We start from the raw sequence: 21,593 nt of genomic DNA, 5'->3' as shown, positions 1-21,593 counted from the left end.
GGGGGCGGGGAAAATGGGGAGTTGCTAATCAACAGGCATAAAGTTTCAGTTAAGTAAGATGCAAAAGTTCTAGAGATCGACTGTACAACATTGTGCCTATAGTTAACAATATTATGATGTACACTTAAAAGTCTGTTAAGAAGGTATATCTCATGCTAAGTGTTCTTACCACAATAAAAATGAAAACAAACTTTGTAATCCCGATTTTTAAAAATAAGAACTTTTTGTAAAGCATACAGTTTCTGGAGCAATAGAGGAAAAAAATCATAATCTTGATAATGGTAATACTTTCACAACAGAATAGCTCCCTGGTAACTTTAATTTTATTCTCAATTTTTCATTTGTTTTTGTATAGAATTGTGGAAGGCAGACTTTGAAGTCAGACAAACCTGAGTTCAATTCCAGCCTATGACTTAAAATATATTTCACCTTGAGCAAGTTACTCTACCTCTCTCTGCATCCTTCACCTATGAGGCAAAGAACACCTGCCTCACAGAGTTGCTATGATTACACAGGTAAGCAAGATTATATGTTAAGTGCCTAGAACAGTGCCTGGCAAGAGGTAAAAAATGGTAATGTTATGAAAACTCTAGTCAGAATTTTACCTACTTTACCGTTCTCCTTACAATTGATATTTTCCTGTTGAACAAAAGGTAAATGACAGCATGCTTTTTTTTTTTTTTAATTTGTTTTTGGCTGCGTTGGGTCTTCATTGCTGCGCCCAGGCTTTCTCTGGTTGTGGCGAGCGGGGGTTGCTCTTCGTTGCAGTGTGTGGGATTCTCATTGCGGTGGCTTCTCTTGTTGCGGAGCATGGGCTCTAGGCATGCGGGCTTTGGTAGTTGTGGCACATGGGCTCAGTAGTTGTGGCACGCAGCCTCTAGAGCGCAGGCTCAGTAGTTGTGGCGCACGGGCTTAGTTGCTCCACGGCATGTGGGATCTTCCCGGACCAGGGATCTAACCCGTGTTCCCTGCATTGGCAGGTGGATTCTTAACCACTGAGCCACCAGGGAAGTCCCAACATGCTTTTCTAAAACACATGGGTCCACATCCCCAATACCCATATTTTTGGCCCAAATTTCTCATGCCAAAATCCTTTTCCCTATTAATTCCCAATATAATCTCACAATCTAAAGTTATTTCTTTAGCAGTTCTGCTAGACGAGGACAATTTCCGTGGTACAAAAAGAATTTTCCCGTCCTTCTGGTTTAGTAGGTTATGGAAGGAGCCCTGAAAATTTAAGTATAGCAGGTAACTCGAAGGATGAACCAAGGTTTGGAAACTCATCTTAGATCTCAAAACTTATTTGCTTGGGTCTTGGGGAAAAAAATCAGTAATAATGGGGAAGCCATAGCCTTTGACTGGATTCCTAATTGCAATTTACCAGCTACATGGCCTTGAACAAGTTTCCTCTTCCCCTCCGTCAGTTTTCTCATTGGTAAATCAGAGGGAAATATGTGCTTACAAGGTTATGACCTCCAAAGCCTATTAGCTGTGCCTGGGGCACAGCAGGAAATTGATGAGCCACTTGGGTTCTGTAAAAATAGATTCTTTTTATTTGTTTATTTATGGCTGCGTTGAGTCTTCATTGCTTCACATGGGCTCTTCTCTGGTTGTGGTGAGCGGGGGCTACTCTTCGTTGTGGTGCGTGGGCTTCTCATTGCAGTGGCTTCTCATTGTGGAGCATGGACTCTAGGCGCGCGGGCTTCGGTAATTATGGCACGCAGCCTCAGTAGTTGTGGTGCACTGGCTTAGTTGCTCCGTGGCATGTGGGATCTTCCTAGACCAGGGCTCAAACCTGTGTCCCCTACACTGGCAGGTGGATTTTTTTTTTTAACTTTTTTAAAATTTATTTTTTACACAGGTTCTTATTAGTTATCTATTTTATACATATTAGTGTACATATGTCAATCCCAATCTCCCAATTCATCCCATTGCCCACCCCCACTTTCCCCCCTTGGTGTCCATACGTTTGTTCTCTACATCTGCGTCTCTATTTCTGCCTTGCAGACCGGTTCATCTGTACCATTTTTCTAGATTCCACATATATGCGTTAATACACGGTATTTGGTTTTGAATTATTTCACTCTGTATGACAGTCTCTAGGTCCATCCACGTCTCAACAAATGACCCAATTTTGTTCCTTTTTATGGCTAATATTCTATTGTATATACATACCACATCTTCTTTATCCATTTGTCTGTCGATGGGCATTTAGGTTGCTTCCATGACCTGGCTATTGTAAATAGTGCTGCAATGAACATTGGGGTGCATGTGTCTTTTTTGAATTATGGTTTTCTCTGGGTATATGCCCAGTAGTGGGATTGCTGGGTCATATGGTAACTGTATTTTTAGTTTTTAAGGAAAGTAGGCGGATTCTTAACCACTGTGCCACCAGGAAAGACCAAGAGTTTCTAATCTTTTTACCCAAATATGACAAAAGCCTTATATACCAAATGGCACTAACGCATACATTAATGTAAATACACATACGTAATATTTTACTGATGGGGACGTGATCAAAAGTTGAGACCATTATTCCATGTTACTTAAAACTTCATCTAGACTTTGATTACACAAGAAAAACATGCAACACAACTTTTAAAAGACATGATCATAGACTAGTTTATAAGCAACCAAAACTAGGCAACAAATTTCACTGCAAGGCAGAAAGAGCTGGTAGCTGAGAGGTAGACATGTTTAGGGGTTGGTAATCAACTTTGTTGTAGGATTGTTTGGGTTCAAATCTTAATTCTCCCTGGCTGCTATAGCTAAATCAAGCTATTTATCCAGTTCTGTCAGTTTCCCATTTGTTAAACTCAATAAATTGTATACTAGATACTTAGCAATTGCCAGACACTTTTAGATAACCCCTCCCCTTTTCCATAGTCATTATCACCAGGACTGAAATGTGTATTAAGTACTTAGGATTGGCTGACAAAGTAGCAGAGGCCATAAAGGATGAAGTTTTAGACAGCATCTGAATGTGGACTACCTATGTCCAAATACTGGCTTTGCCACTTCCTACAGTGTCCCTGGTTATTACTTAACCCCTCTGTGCCCCACCTTACTTATCTGCAAGACACGAACAGTACCTGGCTCATATGCTGTTAAAAGATTAAACCATCCGCTATATGAAAGTACCTACAATGGAGGCCAGTACCTGGAAAATGCTTAAGAGTTAGCTATGGGGACTTCCCCTGTGGTGCAGTGGTTAAGAATCTGCCTGCCAGTGCAGGGGACATGAGTTTGAGCCCTGGTCCGGGAAGATCCCACATGCGGCAGAGCAAGTAAGCCCGTGTGCCTAGAGCCCGTGCTCCACAAGAGAAGCCACCACAAGGAGTAGCCCGCTCACCTCAACTAGAGAAAAGCCCGCACGGAGCAATGAAGAACCAATGCAGCCAAAGACAAAATAATTAAAACAAACAAAAAAAGGAGGCCATGGCCGCGGAGCCTGCGCGTCCGTAGCCTGTGCTCCGTGACGGTAGAGGCCGCAGCGATGAGAGGCCCGCGTGCCGAAGGAAAAAAAAAAAAGTTAGCTATGCCTGGCATATAGAAGGCACCCAGCCAGTGTGAGCTATTATACCCTACCTTCGAATTTTTGCTAAGTAAATTATGTAGTAGTGTTGTTTTAAAAACTGGAAGTGTTAAGTTTTTCAAAATATAACTTAAGAAATAAGACATATGAGACTAGATTTCATAAACAAACTACACTGAAATGTTTGATATAAATGAGGTCAGAATGTTGCTATTTGTCTTTACCTTCTTAAAATGTTAAGTAAGTGTAAATCTATGGCTTTCTATCAGCATCAACTATATATGTAAAAAGCCAGCTTGCAAACTGAAAACCTGTTTCCCTGAATTCTCTGCAGGTTATTTCTAAAAAAAAAAAAAAAAAGCCCCATAAACTAAAAACCATCTTTAAATCACTAAATAAAGATAAACCATTCATTTATATACTTTTATTTGGGAATGTTTAAATCAATACAGAGAAACTAAATTTCAGAGACACTGAATATCATTAGTTTGGATATCATTACTTTATTATAAAAGAAACACGGGAATTATTTACATGATGAAAGATTTCAGAACTTCAGTGGCAGCTTCACGTGATGCCATTTCAATAGTGACTTATTTTAGTCGACGTATTTTCCAAGAATGTCACCATCTCTAAATAAGAAATAATCCTGCAAACAGAGAAACGGTTAGTTAGGAAAACTAACAGCAAATACTTAGCCTCTCCTTAATAATATGAAGTTTACACACCTTGTCATCTAGAACTACTTTGGTGCCTCCATATTCTGGGAGAAGAACTTTATCTCCAACTTTCACACTAACTGGTTGAATCTCTCCACCCTTAAGAAAATAAAGATGTTTATTAGTAAAGACATCTAGTTGACCAAATATTTACACTTTTATTAATCAACTGTGCTCATTCAAATCAAATGTTAAAAAAGGACTTTGTGGCCAAATGATATAATTTATACAACCATAGTTCTTCACTCAAACATATCACTGTAGAGTTACACTTTGAAATAATGCACATGCAGTAGCTTAAACTAAAACCTGATTTCAGTGTAAAGGTTCAAAGAGTTATACTGGAAAAACTAACTGTAAGCTTTTTGATCGTTAAATATTAACATAACCTCTCAAGTATACGAAGTAAACCAGTTTTTAAAACTACATGTACAATGGTCATGTTTAACTTCTTTCAACACACAAAAACTTGAGTCTTCTTTCTGACTTTGGAACATACACTTCTTTTGAGATTCAACTTCTGTTCCTCCAAAGCAGATTTGGGGAGAGGGATTGAGGCAGAGTGCCCAAAGCCTTCCTATTCCTAACTCCAGGATAGCTCCTTGCTAGACCTTTCTTAGAGGCAACTGGAACAATGCAATTAACATATTTGACCCCCAAGGGCATTTATTGCGTATTCTAGTTGACACTTTCAGAGGTCTGAGGTCTAACCCTTAATTGGAGAATGACTACAATAGCCCAGCCAGCTCCTTTTATATGCTAACCAAGGCCGAAAGTGATTAAAAGGATTATGGCAATTTCAGTGTTAGAGGTTAGACCAAGAGTTCAAATTTGTGCCGTCTGATTTTAATACTGTGGAACTCCCCATCATATAAAAGAAGCGATTTTTTTTTCAAAATCATTTTTGCTGAAAGATGAGGTGCGAACCCACTAGGGACTGATCTTTAAAATAACAAGCTACCTAAAAGGCTACTTTTAACAATAACCAGTGTTTTCCCCCCCCCTCTCCTTCACATAAAAAATTAGTTCCATTTCAGTCCCCATTTACCTTTCCTTTAGAGCCTGATCCAACAGCTACTACCGTTGCTTGCAATACTTTTCCTTGTGATTTTTCTGGAAGCATAATGCCTCCCTTGGTTACAGTTTCGGCTGCACTTCTTTCAACTAATACTCGGTCAAAGAGGGGAAGAAACTTTCTAAATGCCTGTCCTGCCTATAGAGAGAAAAATGTTAGATTTGAAACAATGTATTCTGAACAGGCCACAAATGGCTTTCAAAGTTAACGACAAAACTCAGATTTTTTCATTCAAAGGCAACACCTCTGAACGTTCAGCTCTAAATTCCGAGTTTAATTTCCCATTCCCTATGTGTGTTAGGGATCACTGTTGCTCCTTTGGTCAGCAGCCAGACGAGCTTCCAGGACAACCTTAGTATCTCCCAAGGTCAAGTATTCTCCTTCGTCGGATTTTTCTGTAAATCGTCAGCAAACATTGAAGTCCCTCGGCCTGGAGCCGTGCTTTTTTCAAAGCGATTACACACCCACTAATGTCCCGCAAGAGACGTGGGTCGGCCACTGCGCGTGCGTCCGGATTCCCATCCCCTGACACACACGCTGCCTCACACGCGCGTGCAAAGAGCCCTCCGAGGTGGAAAGGGTCGGGGGGGGGGGCCCTCGCCTCTCCAGGGTTCGGGCGGGCGCGGGTCTCTGAGTGGCCCCTACCCCTCCCTCCAGGCCCAAAGGACTCCCCGTGCGCCCCAGGCCAACCCGGGCCCGCCGGCCTCCAGCCCACGCGGGACTCACCATGACTCGGGTTGCAACACTTCGTACTCTCGCTCTCTGGCCGCCGCCGAAAGGAGAAATCCGCAGTCCGACCCCCCTGCCACGTGAACTCGAAAAAAAGACCTCCTAGCGCGCAGGCGCGCTCGTCCTCGCCCCCGGCCCCTCCCCCAGAAAAGGGGCGGCCGCACCTGTGCGCGCCACGATTCGTTTCCCGGCCTCTGCGCAGGCCACTGACGCGCGGACCGGTAGGCGGAAGGAAAGAGGAGCTCTTTCTAGGCTTTTCTAGGCTTTTCTAGGCCGCGAGCCGAGGTGAGAGTACTTACCCTTCACCTCCCCTCCCGGAAATGACGTGATTTGACCCTTGACTCACACAGAGCCCGGCGCTTCCCGGAAAGTTCTGGAACGGCGCGCCGCCCGGGAACTAGCCTAAACCGGCCGGAGAGGGCTAAGCCAGCTGGCCTGGCCCGGCGCGGTGGGGAGGGGCGGGCCTGGCGCGCGGCGCGTGCAGATTGCAGGGCCCGGGCGGACTGGACGGGGGTGGGAGCCGCCTGCGCGCGCGCGCGCTGCGGAGGGGCGGGGGGAGCGGCGGAGGGAGGGGACACGGGCTCATTGCTGTGTGCGACCTGCGCTCTGTCCCTCACTCGCCACCGACGGCCTGTCTCGTCGCCCACTAGCCGTGCCGCTGCCCCAGGTACGCGGCCGCACGCGCCGTCTCATCCATGCGCCTCGGACCCCGGAGCCGGCCTTCCCCCGCTGCTCTGAGCGGGCTGGCCGGCGAGAGCCAGAGCTTCCCCAAGGCGCCGCAGGCCTGGGCTCGCTGAGCCAGGCCCCGTGGGTGCATGCAGGGGCCCATCACGTGCGGCGTGGATCGCTCGCCCGGGCAGGGCGCAGCTGGGAGGGCTTGCCCGGGGTGGGGTGTGGAGTCGGGGAAGTGTATTCACATGGTCCCTCCGATGGAAGCCACTTTGGCCGGGTGTAGGGTGCCGCGGGGTGGGGGCGGGGTGGTCGCAGCGCGTGGAAACGGCTTTTGGCCCCGCGAACAGATCGGGTACGGCGCATCTACCCTTGACCTTGCTGGGGCATCCTGATGGAAAGTCGCGTGGGGCCGCCCGGAGTGGGCAGAGCCGCCGCCCCCAGCTTCGCGGCCTTGCCTGCTGCACTGATGCAGTAGCCCCGAGTGGATACATGAAGACATTTTAGTAAGCGGATTTTAGCACCGTTAGGAATATTTTCATTCTCCTGGTCACTTGGGTTTGTAAATTGTCCCTTTCCTGTAGGCTTGGTTTTTCAGGGGACATTTGGAGCTGATTTGCCCCCAAGGCCATTTTAGCGCTGAAAGATTAACTCGTTTTTAGCGTCATGGGTAGGTGGCCGTGGGGAAGAAGGGTGTGCTTTTTGCTAGTGCTATAGGTCAGGCGTGGGGCGGCCACTTAAGGCTTGCGCTAGCAGCTGGTGTTTTGGGACGGTGGCGAGTTTCGAGGCCCAGCTGTAGTGGCTGGCAGAGGTCAGCCCAGCTCGCTTCTAACATTTCTTGTTCTGATGCACGGGTGTTATGTTTGTGTTGTAACACACCAGGGGTAGCGCTAGTATTGTACTGATGATCTGCTTGTTTCTCCCTCAGAAATGCTTCGATTGCCCGCAGTCCTTCGCCAGATTAGGCCAGTGTCCAGGGTACTGGCTCCTCATCTCACTCGGGCTTATGCCAAAGATGTAAAATTTGGTGCAGATGCCCGAGCCTTAATGCTTCAAGGTGTAGACCTTTTAGCTGATGCTGTAGCCGTTACTATGGGGCCAAAGGTATCAGTATTCTTACTTTGTTGTAATTTAGAGTATTGTTAAAGGAGTAACATTTTGTTGATGGCGAGAGTCACGGCAAGCTTTTGAACAGTGCTTTGGTATTCATAAACTGCTTCTGCCAAAGCAGAAGGAATTTTATTTTGTACAATGTGTGGTGTAATCCAGTGGTAACTCCTAGCTCAAGACGGATTGGTAAACTCGAGGTGGAATTAATCTCGTTTGCCTGTTTGAGTTAAATTTTGGATCCTTTCCCAGTAGTTAGTACCAGGCATAGAGGGAAAAATACAACGTCCACAATACCTTAAGTATGTGCTGGTAGGTGCTAGTTTAACCTAATGTTTTTCTACTGTCCCTTGGTTCCAAAGCACATTTAAAATTTTAAGTCTCACTTAGCAAGAGATTGATGAGTGAGGGGTAATAAGTAATTTGAGGAGACCTTTTTGAGGGTTGTGCACGGTGAAGTGATGCTTCATTTCAGGTTGAAGCCAGTACAAATATCAGAGTGATACAAACTATATAAAATATAGCATATGAATGCCTCACAAGAAGCTTTGGTTCAAATTCAAAAGCTGCCAATACTATTTGCACCATGTTTAAGATTTAATGTTGAACAACTCTGAAAGTGTGTATTGTACTTGTTAGTATTTTAGAAACTAAATTTTAAAACAAGTTTAAAAGTAAGTTTTCATAGTATTATTACAGCAGGTACTGGACAAAACTTAAGTATGAATTTTGTGAAGTCTACTCTGGAATTTCATTATAATCTACCAAAGTGGTATTGGTTCATCTTGTATCATTGTATAAGAAGACATCTTTTAAGTCTCTAAAATTGTTATCATCCAAGGTTATGCACTTAGCAACAAAAGTCATTTTGTCTGAACTAAGAACATTGATGAACTTGCCCTTTAGATTCATGCTGTAGATCTGATAAAAATTGTCAGATGTTGCATTAAGGCTTTGAAGTAATTGCCTATTGTGAAAACTGCTGTATTGTAGGCTAAATAGTACTTACAGTGTGTGACTCTGTTTTCTCTGCAATAGGGAAGGACGGTGATTATTGAACAGAGTTGGGGAAGTCCCAAAGTGACAAAAGATGGTGTGACTGTTGCAAAGTCCATTGACTTAAAAGATAAATATAAAAATATTGGCGCGAAACTTGTTCAAGATGTTGCCAATAACACAAACGAAGAGGCTGGGGATGGCACCACTACTGCGACTGTACTGGCACGCTCCATTGCTAAGGAAGGCTTCGAGAAGATTAGCAAAGGTGCTAATCCCGTGGAAATCAGGAGAGGTAGGAATATCTCTTCATTGTCACCACAGTGTTTTGAACTGTCTGTTAAATTGTATTAGAAAGTTGACTCTTTCTTGTTTCTCTTCTCTCCTAAAAAAAAATCTTTTAAAATCTTAAAAAAACAAAATCACTGAGTAGTGATCGAATTCCTATGTGGTGGGCACTGTGCTGGGTGGCAAAGAGGAAAATCTGACTAAGACGTTGCCTGTTGTCCACAGTCATCCATCCCTGTGTCTTTGTCCCCTGGTCCGCTTCTCCCACAAACCAAGGTTATTGGAAGTTACAGCATGTACCATTCACCTTGAAAGTAATAAGTTTAATGGGGATTAGAGCAGAGAGAGATGATACAGTTTTGATGTTTTACTTTAGTTATTTGGAAAGTAGGGCTAAACGAGGAACCAAGTCACCCAGGATGTCAGATGGGGTTTTTTAAAACAGTTTTTAAAGTTTCTGTTTCAGTGCATGCCATCCAACTCCCATGTGATTAGGAAAAGTACTGGTACAGAAGCAGTGCATAAGTGTTAAGGCATTGAAACACTTAACATGAATCAGAATTTTTACTTGATGTGGAGCCACGAGAGAATAAGCATATAATTCAAGAATAATATTTATTCTTGAACCAGGTGTGATGTTAGCTGTTGATGCTGTAATTGCTGAACTTAAGAAGCAGTCTAAACCTGTGACAACCCCGGAAGAGATCGCCCAGGTATGGATTTTTTATAACATTTTATGATAAAGTTAGAATTTTTTTCTAGTAACGTGATTTTATCCCATAATTACACGACAGTATCAGAATAGCAACATTACCCAGTCACCAACATTGGAAGCATTTTTCTTACTGCTAATGCATTTGGAAATTTCCCCGACCAGGGATGGAAGCCATGTCCCATTTAGTGGAAGTGCAGAGCCTTAACCAGTGGACCACCAGGGAAGTCCCCATAATTTGGCTCTTAATGAGTTCTCGTTTTAGTTCTACATGACTGAGTAAAAACTCATTTGTACGTGTAGAAAATGTTCTTTGGCCATTTATCAAAGGTGCATAATTTTGTCATGTTCTAATATTGCCACATTTGCCAAGGGGAAGAAAGTAACAGGGTCAGCTTCCTTCTTTTCTCTTTTTCTTTCTTTTTTTGTTTTTTTGGCCACACCACGTGGCTTGTGGGACCTTAGTTCCCGGACCAAGGATTGAACCCGGGTCCCTGCAGTGAAAGCTCCAAGTCCTAACCACAGGACCACCAGGAATTTCCTCTTTTCTGTTTTTGTTTAAAAGAATAATTGTGTGTTTATTTCATATCTTTCAAAAATAATGTGGCCAAATACTGGATTTTTTAAAAAATTGAAAACAGGATCAATACTTCATTACAATTATTATGCCATAAAATCCCCTCCCTCTTTCTCACTGCCACCATCACCCTCCCTCTAGCTTCCCACCAAGGATCTATCAATTTGGAAGTTACTGAGAAAAGGGAGGGGAGTTGATTGCGGACAGTAGCCTTACCTTTCAATTTGATTGTTTCAGGTTGCTACGATTTCTGCAAATGGAGACAAAGAAATCGGCAGCATCATTTCTGAAGCGATGAAAAAGGTTGGAAGAAAGGGCGTTATCACAGTAAAGGCAAGTGTGTTTTTAGTGACACATAGGAATGAGGTGTCTGATAATCTGAGTTTTATAAATATAAAAATTTGATCTATATGTGTTTCCAAAAGTATATTCCGTATAATTCTTTCATGTGTAATATTGGCACCTGTATAGAATAGAGTGCCTTCTGTATTCTGTGTGAAATATTAACCTTTGCCTTCGGGAGTAAATCAGTCCTAACTTAGATGATACTGCCTTCTAGCTGTAAAAATTAGTTCAAATGCATACATGTATTCTTGCAGAAGTGGAGTTGGATGCCCTGGGACATTTGCATATTCCTATCTGGATTCCTTATGAGAAGTGGGGACTGTTAATTGGTCTATACAGTTTTTGTTTCTTTAATGAAATTCACATAACGAATTCTCTGACTTTTCATAGGATGGAAAAACACTGAATGATGAATTAGAAATTATTGAAGGCATGAAGTTTGATAGAGGGTATATCTCTCCATACTTTATTAATACATCAAAAGGTAAGAGCAAATCAGTAACTAAGTTTTTTTTTTTTAACATAGTTTGCTATGTGACAACCTGAGGGCATTAGTGTCAGACCTCAAAAGTAAATTCATATGTTCCTCACATTTCTATGGATTTCTTGCTTATGATGCTGTCGACCACTCAGCATTTTCCCAAAGTCGAGCTCTGAAACACTAGTTCTGTAGAATGTGAGCAAGTTTCTATTCTATGGTAAAGTAAGTGTTGGACATGCTGAGTGAACAGAGTTAAACAATTTCTTACTGTGAGACTTCTAGAGGCTTAAAAATGATCGTATATAATGTGAGTTTCCAAATAGGTGATGTAGAATGTGGATTTTCTTAAACTTACTTGATTACAGAACACTTTTCTCATGGTCTTTCTCTTGGACTTAGAGTAATATGGAACACACTGGAAAATGCTACACGGCTGCACCAGTGTGGACTGGCGTGAGCAAGAAGTTAGACAGGTTTTGAGGGTGAGCAGAGAAATAGAAGTTTGATGTAGAATAATTATGACAAGATGATTCTGGAATAAGTTATCTACTTGGAACAACTTACCATTAAGCAGAAAGGAGCTGGTGCCCCTAAACTAGACCGCCACACATCCATTGCATCTGAACAGGGATGAGGAGAAAAATGCAAATTGGAAGAAAGCATCATCAGACACAATGGAAAAGGTTGTGATCCAACACCTTTAGAAGCAGACTGAGAGCTCACCAGGGGACTGGGGCAGTAATGGCAAATTCACTTATGTATTATTTATAATAGTTATATATTTATTTATTACTCTCTTCTCCTACTTGAATGAAAACTTCTAAAGGGCAGAGTTTTATTTTCACTTTTTTTCCCACAGATCTACCTCAAGAGTCTAGAACAGTGCCTGGCACTGGCACCCAATCAGTGATGAATAACAGTGAATAAATAAATAAAAGAAAGTTCATGTATATGAGAAATGAAAGGAAAAACATGAACTCATCAATCACTTTTAAAGTGTACTGGAGCTTTGGTTTAGAGGTTTTTCTAAATTGCAGTCATTTTCAGGATAATGTTCTAAAGTTGGTTAGAAATGTTCTTTGCTTTTGCAGGTCAGAAATGTGAATTCCAAGATGCCTATGTTCTGTTAAGTGAAAAGAAAATTTCTAGTGTCCAGTCCATTGTTCCTGCTCTTGAAATTGCCAATGCTCACCGTAAGCCCTTGGTCATAATTGCTGAAGACGTGGATGGAGAGGCTCTAAGTACACTTGTTTTGAATAGGTAATAGGCAGTGGTATTTGGTTTACGTTTCTGTGTGGAAGGCAGTTACTTGTATTGATGTTTGAAATCTCCATTATGTACCTTCACATTGAACTACTTGTGTTTGTATAATATTAGTGTGAATCATGAACCCTTAGTCCAGTTATGATTCTGTCTTTTTTGAATGGGGTCCCAGAGTCCTTAATGTTTTGTGCAACTTTCTCATAAGATAGCCTAAGTGTTTACAGTTGTTTTGAAGATAAATGACTTGAGTTTTATTCTTTTTTTTTACAAAAAGACTTCTGGAAAAAAATATTTTCACAATTACAATTTTTCATGGGAAGAGGTAAACAACTACCATTCTGAATAATCTGTTAAAAGGAAAATTTTGTTAATGAGTAGTCTGAAATAGAGAAATTGGTACTCAACCTAAAGTAAGTTGAGGTCTATTCTTTTAATTTTTTTAATCTATAGTTTAATGTATTACTTTTTACTTTAAGATAGATAGTGTTAACGCTATAAACAGAATTTTAGGGCATTGTGAAAATACATATTATTCCTAATCTTAGAACTGAGGTACATTAGAAATGAGTCTCCAATTTTCATTGTAATGGAAATGCACAAATGAAATAGGTATATATTAGAGAATTGAGTACTTTGACCTAAGTGAGTTTACTTATTCTGGAATGTTTGTAGACTGGATATGCTTTTGGGATTATGAAAAAGCCCTAGAGATTGTGGGATTTGAAGCTGAAATAGAAAAACAGTAGGCCTGAAGAGTTTTCATTGAGCCATTTTACTGGTAGCTGTAAAGTTGTATCTCCAGTTTACTTCGCATATCATCAGAGGTTAAGTAACCCTCTGATTTTTATTTGGCTCCTTAATAAAATTGACCAGTTCTTAGTTTGTACATTCCTTCCATTTCAGTCTGGTCTCAAATGGGCATTTTTAAAATGTATATTCTGAGTATTCATTACCTGATTAAAATGTAGGTAAGCTTAATGATACTCTCAGCAATATTTACATTTATAAACGAACTGAATTAAAAATACTGCTTGCTCGGAATATAGCCAGTATTATATAACTATAAATGGAGTATGTAACTTTAAAAATTCTGAGTCACTGTGTGAAATATATAGTATTGTAAATCAACTACAATAAAAAAGAAGAAACTGCTCAATCTTGACTTTAATAGCAACTTAATCTAATACTAAATGGAACCCATGGGTTAAGGGTAAATGCTGATTAGATGATCTCCAAATTTAATATATAGTAATTCTGATTTTCACAAACTATAAAATAGTTATCACTATTTACATGTTTTCAACTGGAAAGGTCAGCATGTAAGGTTAACAGTTTATTAAGAAGGTAAGCAGATACTGGCAAATATGGATAAATGGAAAATTGCCCTTTCCTGTCTCAACTTGACCAAAAGTTGCTAGGGAGCAAAAAATAAAAATCTTTTTAAAGTGTAGTTTCCTAAGTAACCTTAGTTGTCAGAACTTGAAGTAGACAGACATTTTTATAAAATTTAAATCTTATTAATAACTTCTTAACAGGCTGAAAGTTGGTCTTCAGGTTGTAGCAGTCAAAGCTCCAGGTTTTGGTGACAATAGAAAGAACCAGCTTAAAGACATGGCTATTGCTACTGGTGGTGCAGTAAGTAAAATAAATGTGATGTTGGTTTACTGAATGTTATTTATACATCCTGGTCTGAAATTTATAGGCAGAATTCACATTTTCATAGTCAGATACTACCATCTGAAATGTTTACTTAATCTGTGTTTTTATTAGATGTTTGGGAGGTAGAGATTGGGTTAAATAGTGATAAGGTCCCTTTTTAACTCGCCAAGAGTCTGGCCCAAGAATGGGCTTACTGACTAAACTGTTTTCAAGAATGTAGTAGAAAAGACATGGATGGGATCTAAGAGTTAGGCCTAGGGTCTAGTTTTGGTTGCACCAAAAGTATGGCCTTAGGTGAGTTTTCTGAGTTCACAGTTTTCTCAAAGTTAATAATTGAGAATTAAGTGAGAAGTTGGAAATGTCATGAAAGACTATATTCAGACTGTTTAGTCTAGCTTTGGTCTCGAAATCTCACATTTCAAAGAAACACAGTATTGCAAGATGTTTCTTTTATCAAAATACCTGTAGGATATATTACCAATGAACTTGGTGTAATGAAAAAACCTGTAATCTGTAATTTGTTCATTCTTTAAAATGTTTTTGTAGGTATTTGGAGAAGAAGGACTAACTCTAAATCTTGAAGATGTTCAGCCTCATGACTTAGGAAAAGTTGGAGAGGTCATTGTGACCAAAGACGATGCCATGCTCTTGAAAGGAAAAGGTGACAAGGCTCAAATTGAAAAGCGTATTCAAGAAATCATCGAGCAGTTAGATATTACAACTAGTGAATATGAAAAGGAAAAATTGAATGAACGTCTGGCAAAACTCTCAGATGGTGTTGCTGTGCTAAAGGTAAGATGCATTGTTATAAATAAGCTTCTTGGGTTCTAAGCCCAAGATGACTGTTTCTGTGGTATGTAACCAAAATACTTAGGGAATCAACTTCCTTGTGGAGATATTTATTATATAAAATTTCTTTACTGAAACATTCCTTCCTTAAAGCCAGAATTGAACTTGTAGTGGGTGAGTTGTGTGGGAACAGATGTTTTGTTAATAATTAGTCTAGAGTCTGACTTGTGAGACACTATTAGCTGTTTAATCACGTAGTTACTTGTAACAAATAGGCAACCTTTTTAAAATTGCTTTTTAAGTAAACTAGGTGCTTTTTAATGACTCTTTTGGCGGTCAGCTTCTTGAATGGGAGAAGACATGCTAACTGGAATTCTTTTTTAATCTTTAGGTTGGTGGGACAAGTGATGTTGAAGTGAATGAAAAGAAAGACAGAGTTACAGATGCCCTTAATGCTACACGAGCTGCTGTTGAAGAAGGCATTGTTTTGGGAGGGGGCTGTGCCCTGCTTCGGTGCCTTCCAGCCTTGGATTCAATAACTCCAGCTAATGAAGATCAAAAAATTGGTAAAAAGTTACCTTAGTAATGAGTTTACTTGTAGCCTGATTTTAGTCTTTCTGTTGTTAGAATTATATTGTTGCTGCCACTAGATGGAATAAGAAGTCATAAAGCAATTTCCAGAATAACAAAAGTAGAATAGCACTGATGTCAGAGATCTTTCAGCGGGAATCTGTACTCTCACAAGTAGAATTGTGCTATAATAATTACAAAGGAAAGAACTAAATTTGCTAAAAATTTATTTTCTTTATAGGTATAGAAATTATTAAAAAAGCACTCAAAATTCCTGCAATGACCATTGCTAAGAATGCAGGTGTCGAAGGATCGTTGATAGTTGAGAAAATTTTGCAAAGTTCTTCAGAAATTGGTTATGATGCTATGCTTGGAGATTTTGTGAATATGGTGGAAAAAGGAATCATTGATCCAACTAAGGTAAATAGTTCACCAGTGTCTAAAAATACTTTCAAGAACTCTTCATTAAGTCTTGTTAATTTATTTCTTTTTAATTAATTTATTTGGTTGCGTCGGGTCTTAGTTTTGGCACACGGGATCTTGCGGTGCAGTGCGCAGGCTCTTTGTTGAGCACAGGCTTCTCTCTTGTGGCACATGGGCTCCAGAGCATGCAGGCTCAGTAGTTGCGGCGCATGGGCTTAGTTGCCCTGTGGCATGTGGGATCTTAGTTCCCTGACCAGGGATCGAACCTGCGTCCCCTGCATTGCAAGGCAGATTCTTTTTTTTTTTTTGCAAGGCAGAGTCTTAACCACTGGACCACCAGGGAAGTCCCAAGTCTTGTTAATTTTTTACTAAGGAAAAGTAATATTTTATCAAAACTTTTTTCCTAGGTTGTAAGAACTGCATTACTGGATGCTGCTGGAGTGGCCTCTCTGTTAACTACAGCAGAAGTTGTAGTCACAGAAATTCCTAAAGAAGAGAAGGATCCTGGAATGGGCGGAATGGGTGGGATGGGAGGTGGGATGGGAGGTGGCATGTTCTAATTCCTAGAATAGGGCTTTACCATCATTAATGAGCTGTGAGAGGAAGCTCGAGGCAGCGTTCCTCACCAATAACTTTGAGAGGTCAGTTACAGGAGATGACTGAAGAAAAGGCTGGCTGATGTTTAAGAAAATCACTATAACCATCAGTTACTGGTTTCAGTTGACAACATAGAATGGTTTACTGCTGTCATTGTCCATGCCTACAGATAATTTATTTTGTATTTTTGAATAAAGACATTTGTACATTCCTGGTAAATGAGTATAAGAGCCATGCACCAATGTACTGCTTTCAACTTAAATCACTGAGGCATTTTTGCTACTATTCTGTTAAAATCAGGATTTTAGTGATTGCCATCAACAGATGAGAAGTTAAGAAGCAGCCTTTCTGTGGAGAGTAAGAATAATTGTGTACAGAGTAGAGCAATATCCAATCATGTGACAACCTTTGTGTAATAAAAATTGTTTAAAGTTAATTGTGTTAGCCTTTCTGTGATCTAGAGGATATGAGGAATGAAAGAAAGCCAATTGAAGAGGGAGGGGTAAGGTAAGGTTTGACCCAAGTGTTAAAATGTTATTCTCCCTATAGTTTCCTTATGTTTCTCTGTTTATCTTTGCTGCAGACTGGATTATATTATTACATTGGTAATGGGGGAAATTTTGAAAGGTGACAACTCTGAATGTTGTATGTGTTGAGGTTTGGCCATAAAGAAAAGGGGAGCTTGTTTCTTTTAAGGGTTATGGTTACTGTTCCGGAGTCTCAGCATCACAGATAAGCAGTGGGTTCCCTGCTAGGTACCCACAAGTGAGGAGGGCAGGGTTTACAGTATGAGTGTACTTCAGTGGAAAGGAGAGGTGTGCCATTCAAGCATAATGAATAGCAGGGAAGGGCATCCACAACTTGATAATGCACAGCCCAGTGTGATCACCTTTATAAGAACTTGAAATGGGTTTCAGTCTCAATGCACTTGGTCTTTATTAGATAAAACAGTATAGAAGTATGGCTTTTAAAACAGCTGTGTGTGCATCCGTGTGTGTGTGTGTGTGTGTGTGTGTGTGTGTGTTGGGGACAGATACTGATTGGCAAGATAGAAAGAATGTTGCTTTCTAATTTAAAGCACAAGATCTTATGCAACAAGAACATAAAGTTTTTTTACTTTAACCTGTGTCAAGAATGTAGTCTTATCTTGGAGCTATAGAATCGATCTGCTCGGTGGTAAGGAACTCCAGTCTGTTGCTCAGTTTGGCCCTGGGGTTGCTGCTAAGAGGTCTGGTATAAGGTAGGCACTGAGGCAAATGTTTCTACTTTCCTTATCTAGTATGAATAGTTTGGACAGGAATAGAAGGAAAAATAAAGTCCATCACAGATCAAAAGTCAAAATCACTTGAAATCCTGTACCTAGAAATACCTTCGCTTTGTTAACTTGGTTGGGTTAGAAAAAATGACAAGAGATTAGAGGGGACTGACTGAACGAATAAAAGACATTTTAAACAAAACTTGTCTAGACTGTACTTACGGTTATTCAAGTGGCAAAAGGCAACCTAGCTAGTAGTATCAAGGGTTGGAGGAAAAGAGAAACCATGGGGAATGGTTTTATATAGTTTGTATTTTAAAGGCCAAACGAAATGAGTAGAAGAATAGGTGTAAGAAATGAGAAACACTGGGACTTGAAAGATTTCTAGGTGCTTTTTTTTTTTCCTGGTTGCTGTTTGATCAGAGAGAATGACTAGAGCCTAAAGAGATCAACAGGAGAGGAAAATTTACTAGGTGTTATGTGCTAGGCCCTGGGCTAAGTCCTTGGATTTTTTTTTTTTTTTTTGCGGTACGCGGGCCTCTCACTGTTGTGGCCTCTCCTGTTGTGGAGCACAGGCTCCGGACGCGCAGGCTCAGCGGCCATGGCTCACGGGCCCAGCCGCTCCGCGGCATGTGGGATCTTCCCGGACCGGGGCACGAACCCGTGTCCCCTGCATCGGCAGGCGTACTCTCAACCACTGCGCCACCAGGGAAGCCCAGTCCTTGGATTATTTTAACCCTTAGAACAAACTTGGATTAGGAATTACTTATCAAGCCTATGCTACAGTTAGTAAACTGAGGCTCTGAATGGTTAAGTAATTTACACAAAGTCTCAGAGGTATTAAGTGGTAGACCCCAGATTTGAACCAGGGTTTAATTGAAGAGCTTAAACCAAAGAACAAGCCTGGAATGAACCCCTAAGCCAGGATCTAGGCAATTTAAAAAAACCCGAAAGCTGCAGCCAGAGAAATCAATACAGATAAATGGGGCAATTCCCTTTTCCCTTTGACTAGAATAACTGCACAAGGTGATGGCAGTTTTGGAGAGATGACAGAGAGGAGCAAGAGTATCAAGGATCAAGATGGTTCCTTCAGGTACCATTTGGTCAAGACTAAAATCCTGTACCTAGAAATACCTTGGTATAAGGTATTTATACCAAGAGTATCAAGGATCAAGATGGTTCCTTCAAATACCATTTGGTCAAGACTAAAGATGCTAGTGACTAGGTGAGGAAGCAGGAATGGTAGATCTCAGGATACCTGCACTCATGGAAATCCCTTGGGAAACCACACAAAATAACAATATAATGTCCAGGCCCCAATTGCCTTGCTGTGAAAGCGAGCAGGATTTATTTGAACAGCACAGGCTTTTCAAGGCAAAAATTTTGCAGGAGTGTGTTACAAATCTATGAGCCTGAGAGAGAAAAGGGGCATGGAGGGGACACAAACACACCCAATATTTAGCCCTGACCATGGAGGTGAACTTTTATAAAGACAGCCGGATCTGCTTTAAAAATGGATAAAGGAGTAATCAAGGAAAAAGGAATGCCACTATGAAGTCAGATCCTGCTATTTCAGGAAAAGAGTTGAGAAAATAGATTTTTTCTACTGCAACCTGGGCAGTTCCAGGTAGGCTTAAGTGTTAGAGAATCTCAAACCTAAAACACGTCTTGGGGCGCATGACTAGAGGTATCTCCCTGGTCCTTGCAAACAAGAGCATCTCTGAACTGATGATTCTCGAACTGGGTTAAATATAAGGGACTGTCTATATTGGAGTAAGTGGTTGATGAAACCAAAAATTTTAAGAAAAATGGAGTATAGTTAACTACCAAATTGAAGATAATCATTGTGAATTTAGTAGCCTTCAAAGATCTCTATCTTTGAAGAATTCCCTGGTGGTCCAGTGGTTAGGACTCAGCGCTTTCACTGCAGGGGCCTGGTTCAATTCCTGGTCGGGGAACTAAGATCCTGCAAGCCACAACACGCAGCCAAAGAAAAAAGGTCTCTATCTTTGTCACCAAAAAATGGCCTAACGATATCATTGACAGCATTGGTGCCCATCACCAATTCCTGGGCACATCCGTAGCACCTGATTTTTGTCTCTAATACTGGTTTCCACCAAACGGGAATAGGATTCTTTGAATAGCAGTGGAGTCCATGCCTTGGGACAGAAAAAAAAATCAGGATGAATCTGGAACACCCTGTCGCTGCCTGACAGCAAGAATACTTTCAAAAATATCCAGGGCAGTTTTTTTGTTTGTTTTTAAACTAACCCAAAGGGTTTCCACTGGCCAAGTTAGGACATTTTGAGTGTCAGTAATAACAGATAATGATAGTGAATTAGAACAAAGCCAAGAGTTCATGATGATATTCAAAAGAAAGAAGTGAATGTGAAGACTAGAAAAAGATACTTCCAATATAAACTAGTGAATATTGTATGTTTAATGCCCTACTGATGTTACGAAGCCAGAATATATAAGTATGTACCTGGTTATAAAGTATAGATTATATTTGTGTTTCTATACAAGTAAAGACAGGAAGGAGTAAAATAATAGAGAACCAAAGAAAGAAAGTAGGAACTGAACCAAGGGTAGGAAGAACGAGCAGTATTGGTAGTCTCATATCATAATCAGTAGAAGGGGAGTCCAGTAACCAACTAGCACTGGTCATGAATAATCAAATGAAAGAACATCCAAAAATGGGTTTTAAGATAATAAATTTTCCAAATTCCCCAGAATTTAAAATTGGAAGTTAACCTCCCAAAGAATGAAACATTGGAGCTGAACTCAAGAACCTCATGAATGTTGATACATTCGTGAGACATTTTCTATTTATACTGACAAATCGGGTCAAAATATCACAACACAAGTTAGGTACTGACAACCACACAAAACTTGAAGAGTACTTCATTTCCAGGAAAGATACCAAGTTTCTAAGCATTAAAATCTCTGAAACACAAAGGATGTAAGAACCTCATGATGTAACAAGTTTTGATACAAAAAGGATAAACAACAAGGTCCTATTGTATAGCACACAGAACTATATTCAATATCTTATGATTAAACCATAATGTAAAAGAACATTAAAAAAAGAATGTGTATGTGTGTGTGTGTATATATATATATATATATATATATAACTGAACCACTTTGCTGTACAGCAGTAATTAACACAGCATTGTAAATCAACTATACTTCAATTAAAAAAAAACAAACAGAATTCCCTGGTGGTCCAGTGGTTAGGACACCTCGCTTTCACTGCCGAGGGCCAGGGTTCCATCCCTGGTTGGGGAACTAAGATCCCACAAGCCATGTGGCACAGCCAAAAAACAAAAAAAGAAGGGACTCACCCTAAGATTCAAGGCTCAGAATCACATTGGCCTGTGCTGCCAGGTTACACATCCCCACCAAGAATCTAACAGTCGGTTACCAACATCCTGCAACCTCAGCTGGTCTAAGATGGTGTCTTCTTGAGTCTAACTAATATACTGAATGTCCAGAAGGATATAAAAAACTCTCAAACAGGCAACCTCAGGAGAAATAGAAATAATAAATATAAGAAGCTGAAATAGTAACACTCATATCATTTATGTGTAAATATTATTACTATATCATTATAACTGGGGGGTTTTCTGTCTCAACACGTTTAAGACATTCAAGAGAATCTGATATATTGAATTTGCAATTTTAATTAAATGCAATTTTAATTAATTAGAAGTCTTTGAATCTATAATATTTAAATGTTCAGGGAAATTTATTTTAATTTCATACACTCAGATTGATCAGTTATATAAGCAGTATGTGAAT

General features: G+C 40.4%; 2 protein-coding genes across 6 annotated transcripts in view; one reads left to right on the top strand and one right to left on the bottom strand.

Annotated features, from left to right (window-relative positions):
• HSPE1 (heat shock protein family E (Hsp10) member 1) overlaps window positions 1-6,194 on the bottom strand; it is a 40,043-nt gene extending 33,849 nt beyond the window's left edge. Inside the window, exons 1-4 of one of the 2 annotated variants that reach the window (XM_004262893.4) lie at window positions 6,056-6,194; window positions 5,303-5,467; window positions 4,264-4,353; window positions 4,019-4,184 (exon numbers count right to left, since the gene is read on the bottom strand). In XM_004262893.4, coding sequence (XP_004262941.1) covers window positions 4,134-4,184; window positions 4,264-4,353; window positions 5,303-5,467; window positions 6,056-6,058 — 309 coding nt within the window. In that variant the 5' untranslated portion in view covers window positions 6,059-6,194 and the 3' untranslated portion in view covers window positions 4,019-4,133. Of the gene's footprint in view, window positions 1-4,018; window positions 4,185-4,263; window positions 4,354-5,302; window positions 5,468-6,055 lie in introns of those variants that run through there. The other variant, XM_033430704.2, reaches the window with a different exon arrangement.
• Window positions 345-16,970, top strand: HSPD1 (heat shock protein family D (Hsp60) member 1). 4 transcript variants are annotated; one of them, XM_033430663.2, is made up of 12 exons: window positions 345-515; window positions 7,656-7,831; window positions 8,873-9,125; window positions 9,749-9,831; window positions 10,645-10,740; window positions 11,143-11,236; window positions 12,325-12,493; window positions 14,032-14,131; window positions 14,702-14,947; window positions 15,336-15,510; window positions 15,756-15,934; window positions 16,345-16,970. In XM_033430663.2, exons 1-12 carry the CDS (start codon window positions 470-472, stop codon window positions 16,495-16,497), a joined length of 1,770 nt encoding a protein of 589 aa, XP_033286554.1. In that variant the 5' UTR covers window positions 345-469; the 3' UTR covers window positions 16,498-16,970. The 4 variants fall into 4 exon arrangements, with proteins under 4 accessions (XP_033286554.1, XP_049568267.1, XP_004262942.1 ...); XM_049712310.1 differs by lacking the exon at window positions 345-515 and adding an exon at window positions 6,205-6,343; XM_004262894.4 differs by lacking the exon at window positions 345-515 and adding an exon at window positions 6,569-6,725.
• Window positions 16,971-21,593: the final 4,623 nt, after the last annotated feature.

This window comes from Orcinus orca, chromosome 7, assembly GCF_937001465.1.
Source record: "Orcinus orca chromosome 7, mOrcOrc1.1, whole genome shotgun sequence".
Classification (NCBI taxonomy): domain Eukaryota; kingdom Metazoa; phylum Chordata; class Mammalia; order Artiodactyla; family Delphinidae; genus Orcinus; species Orcinus orca.
Note: the sequence above shows the minus strand (reverse complement) of the source record. Positions and strands in the feature narration are given on the sequence as shown.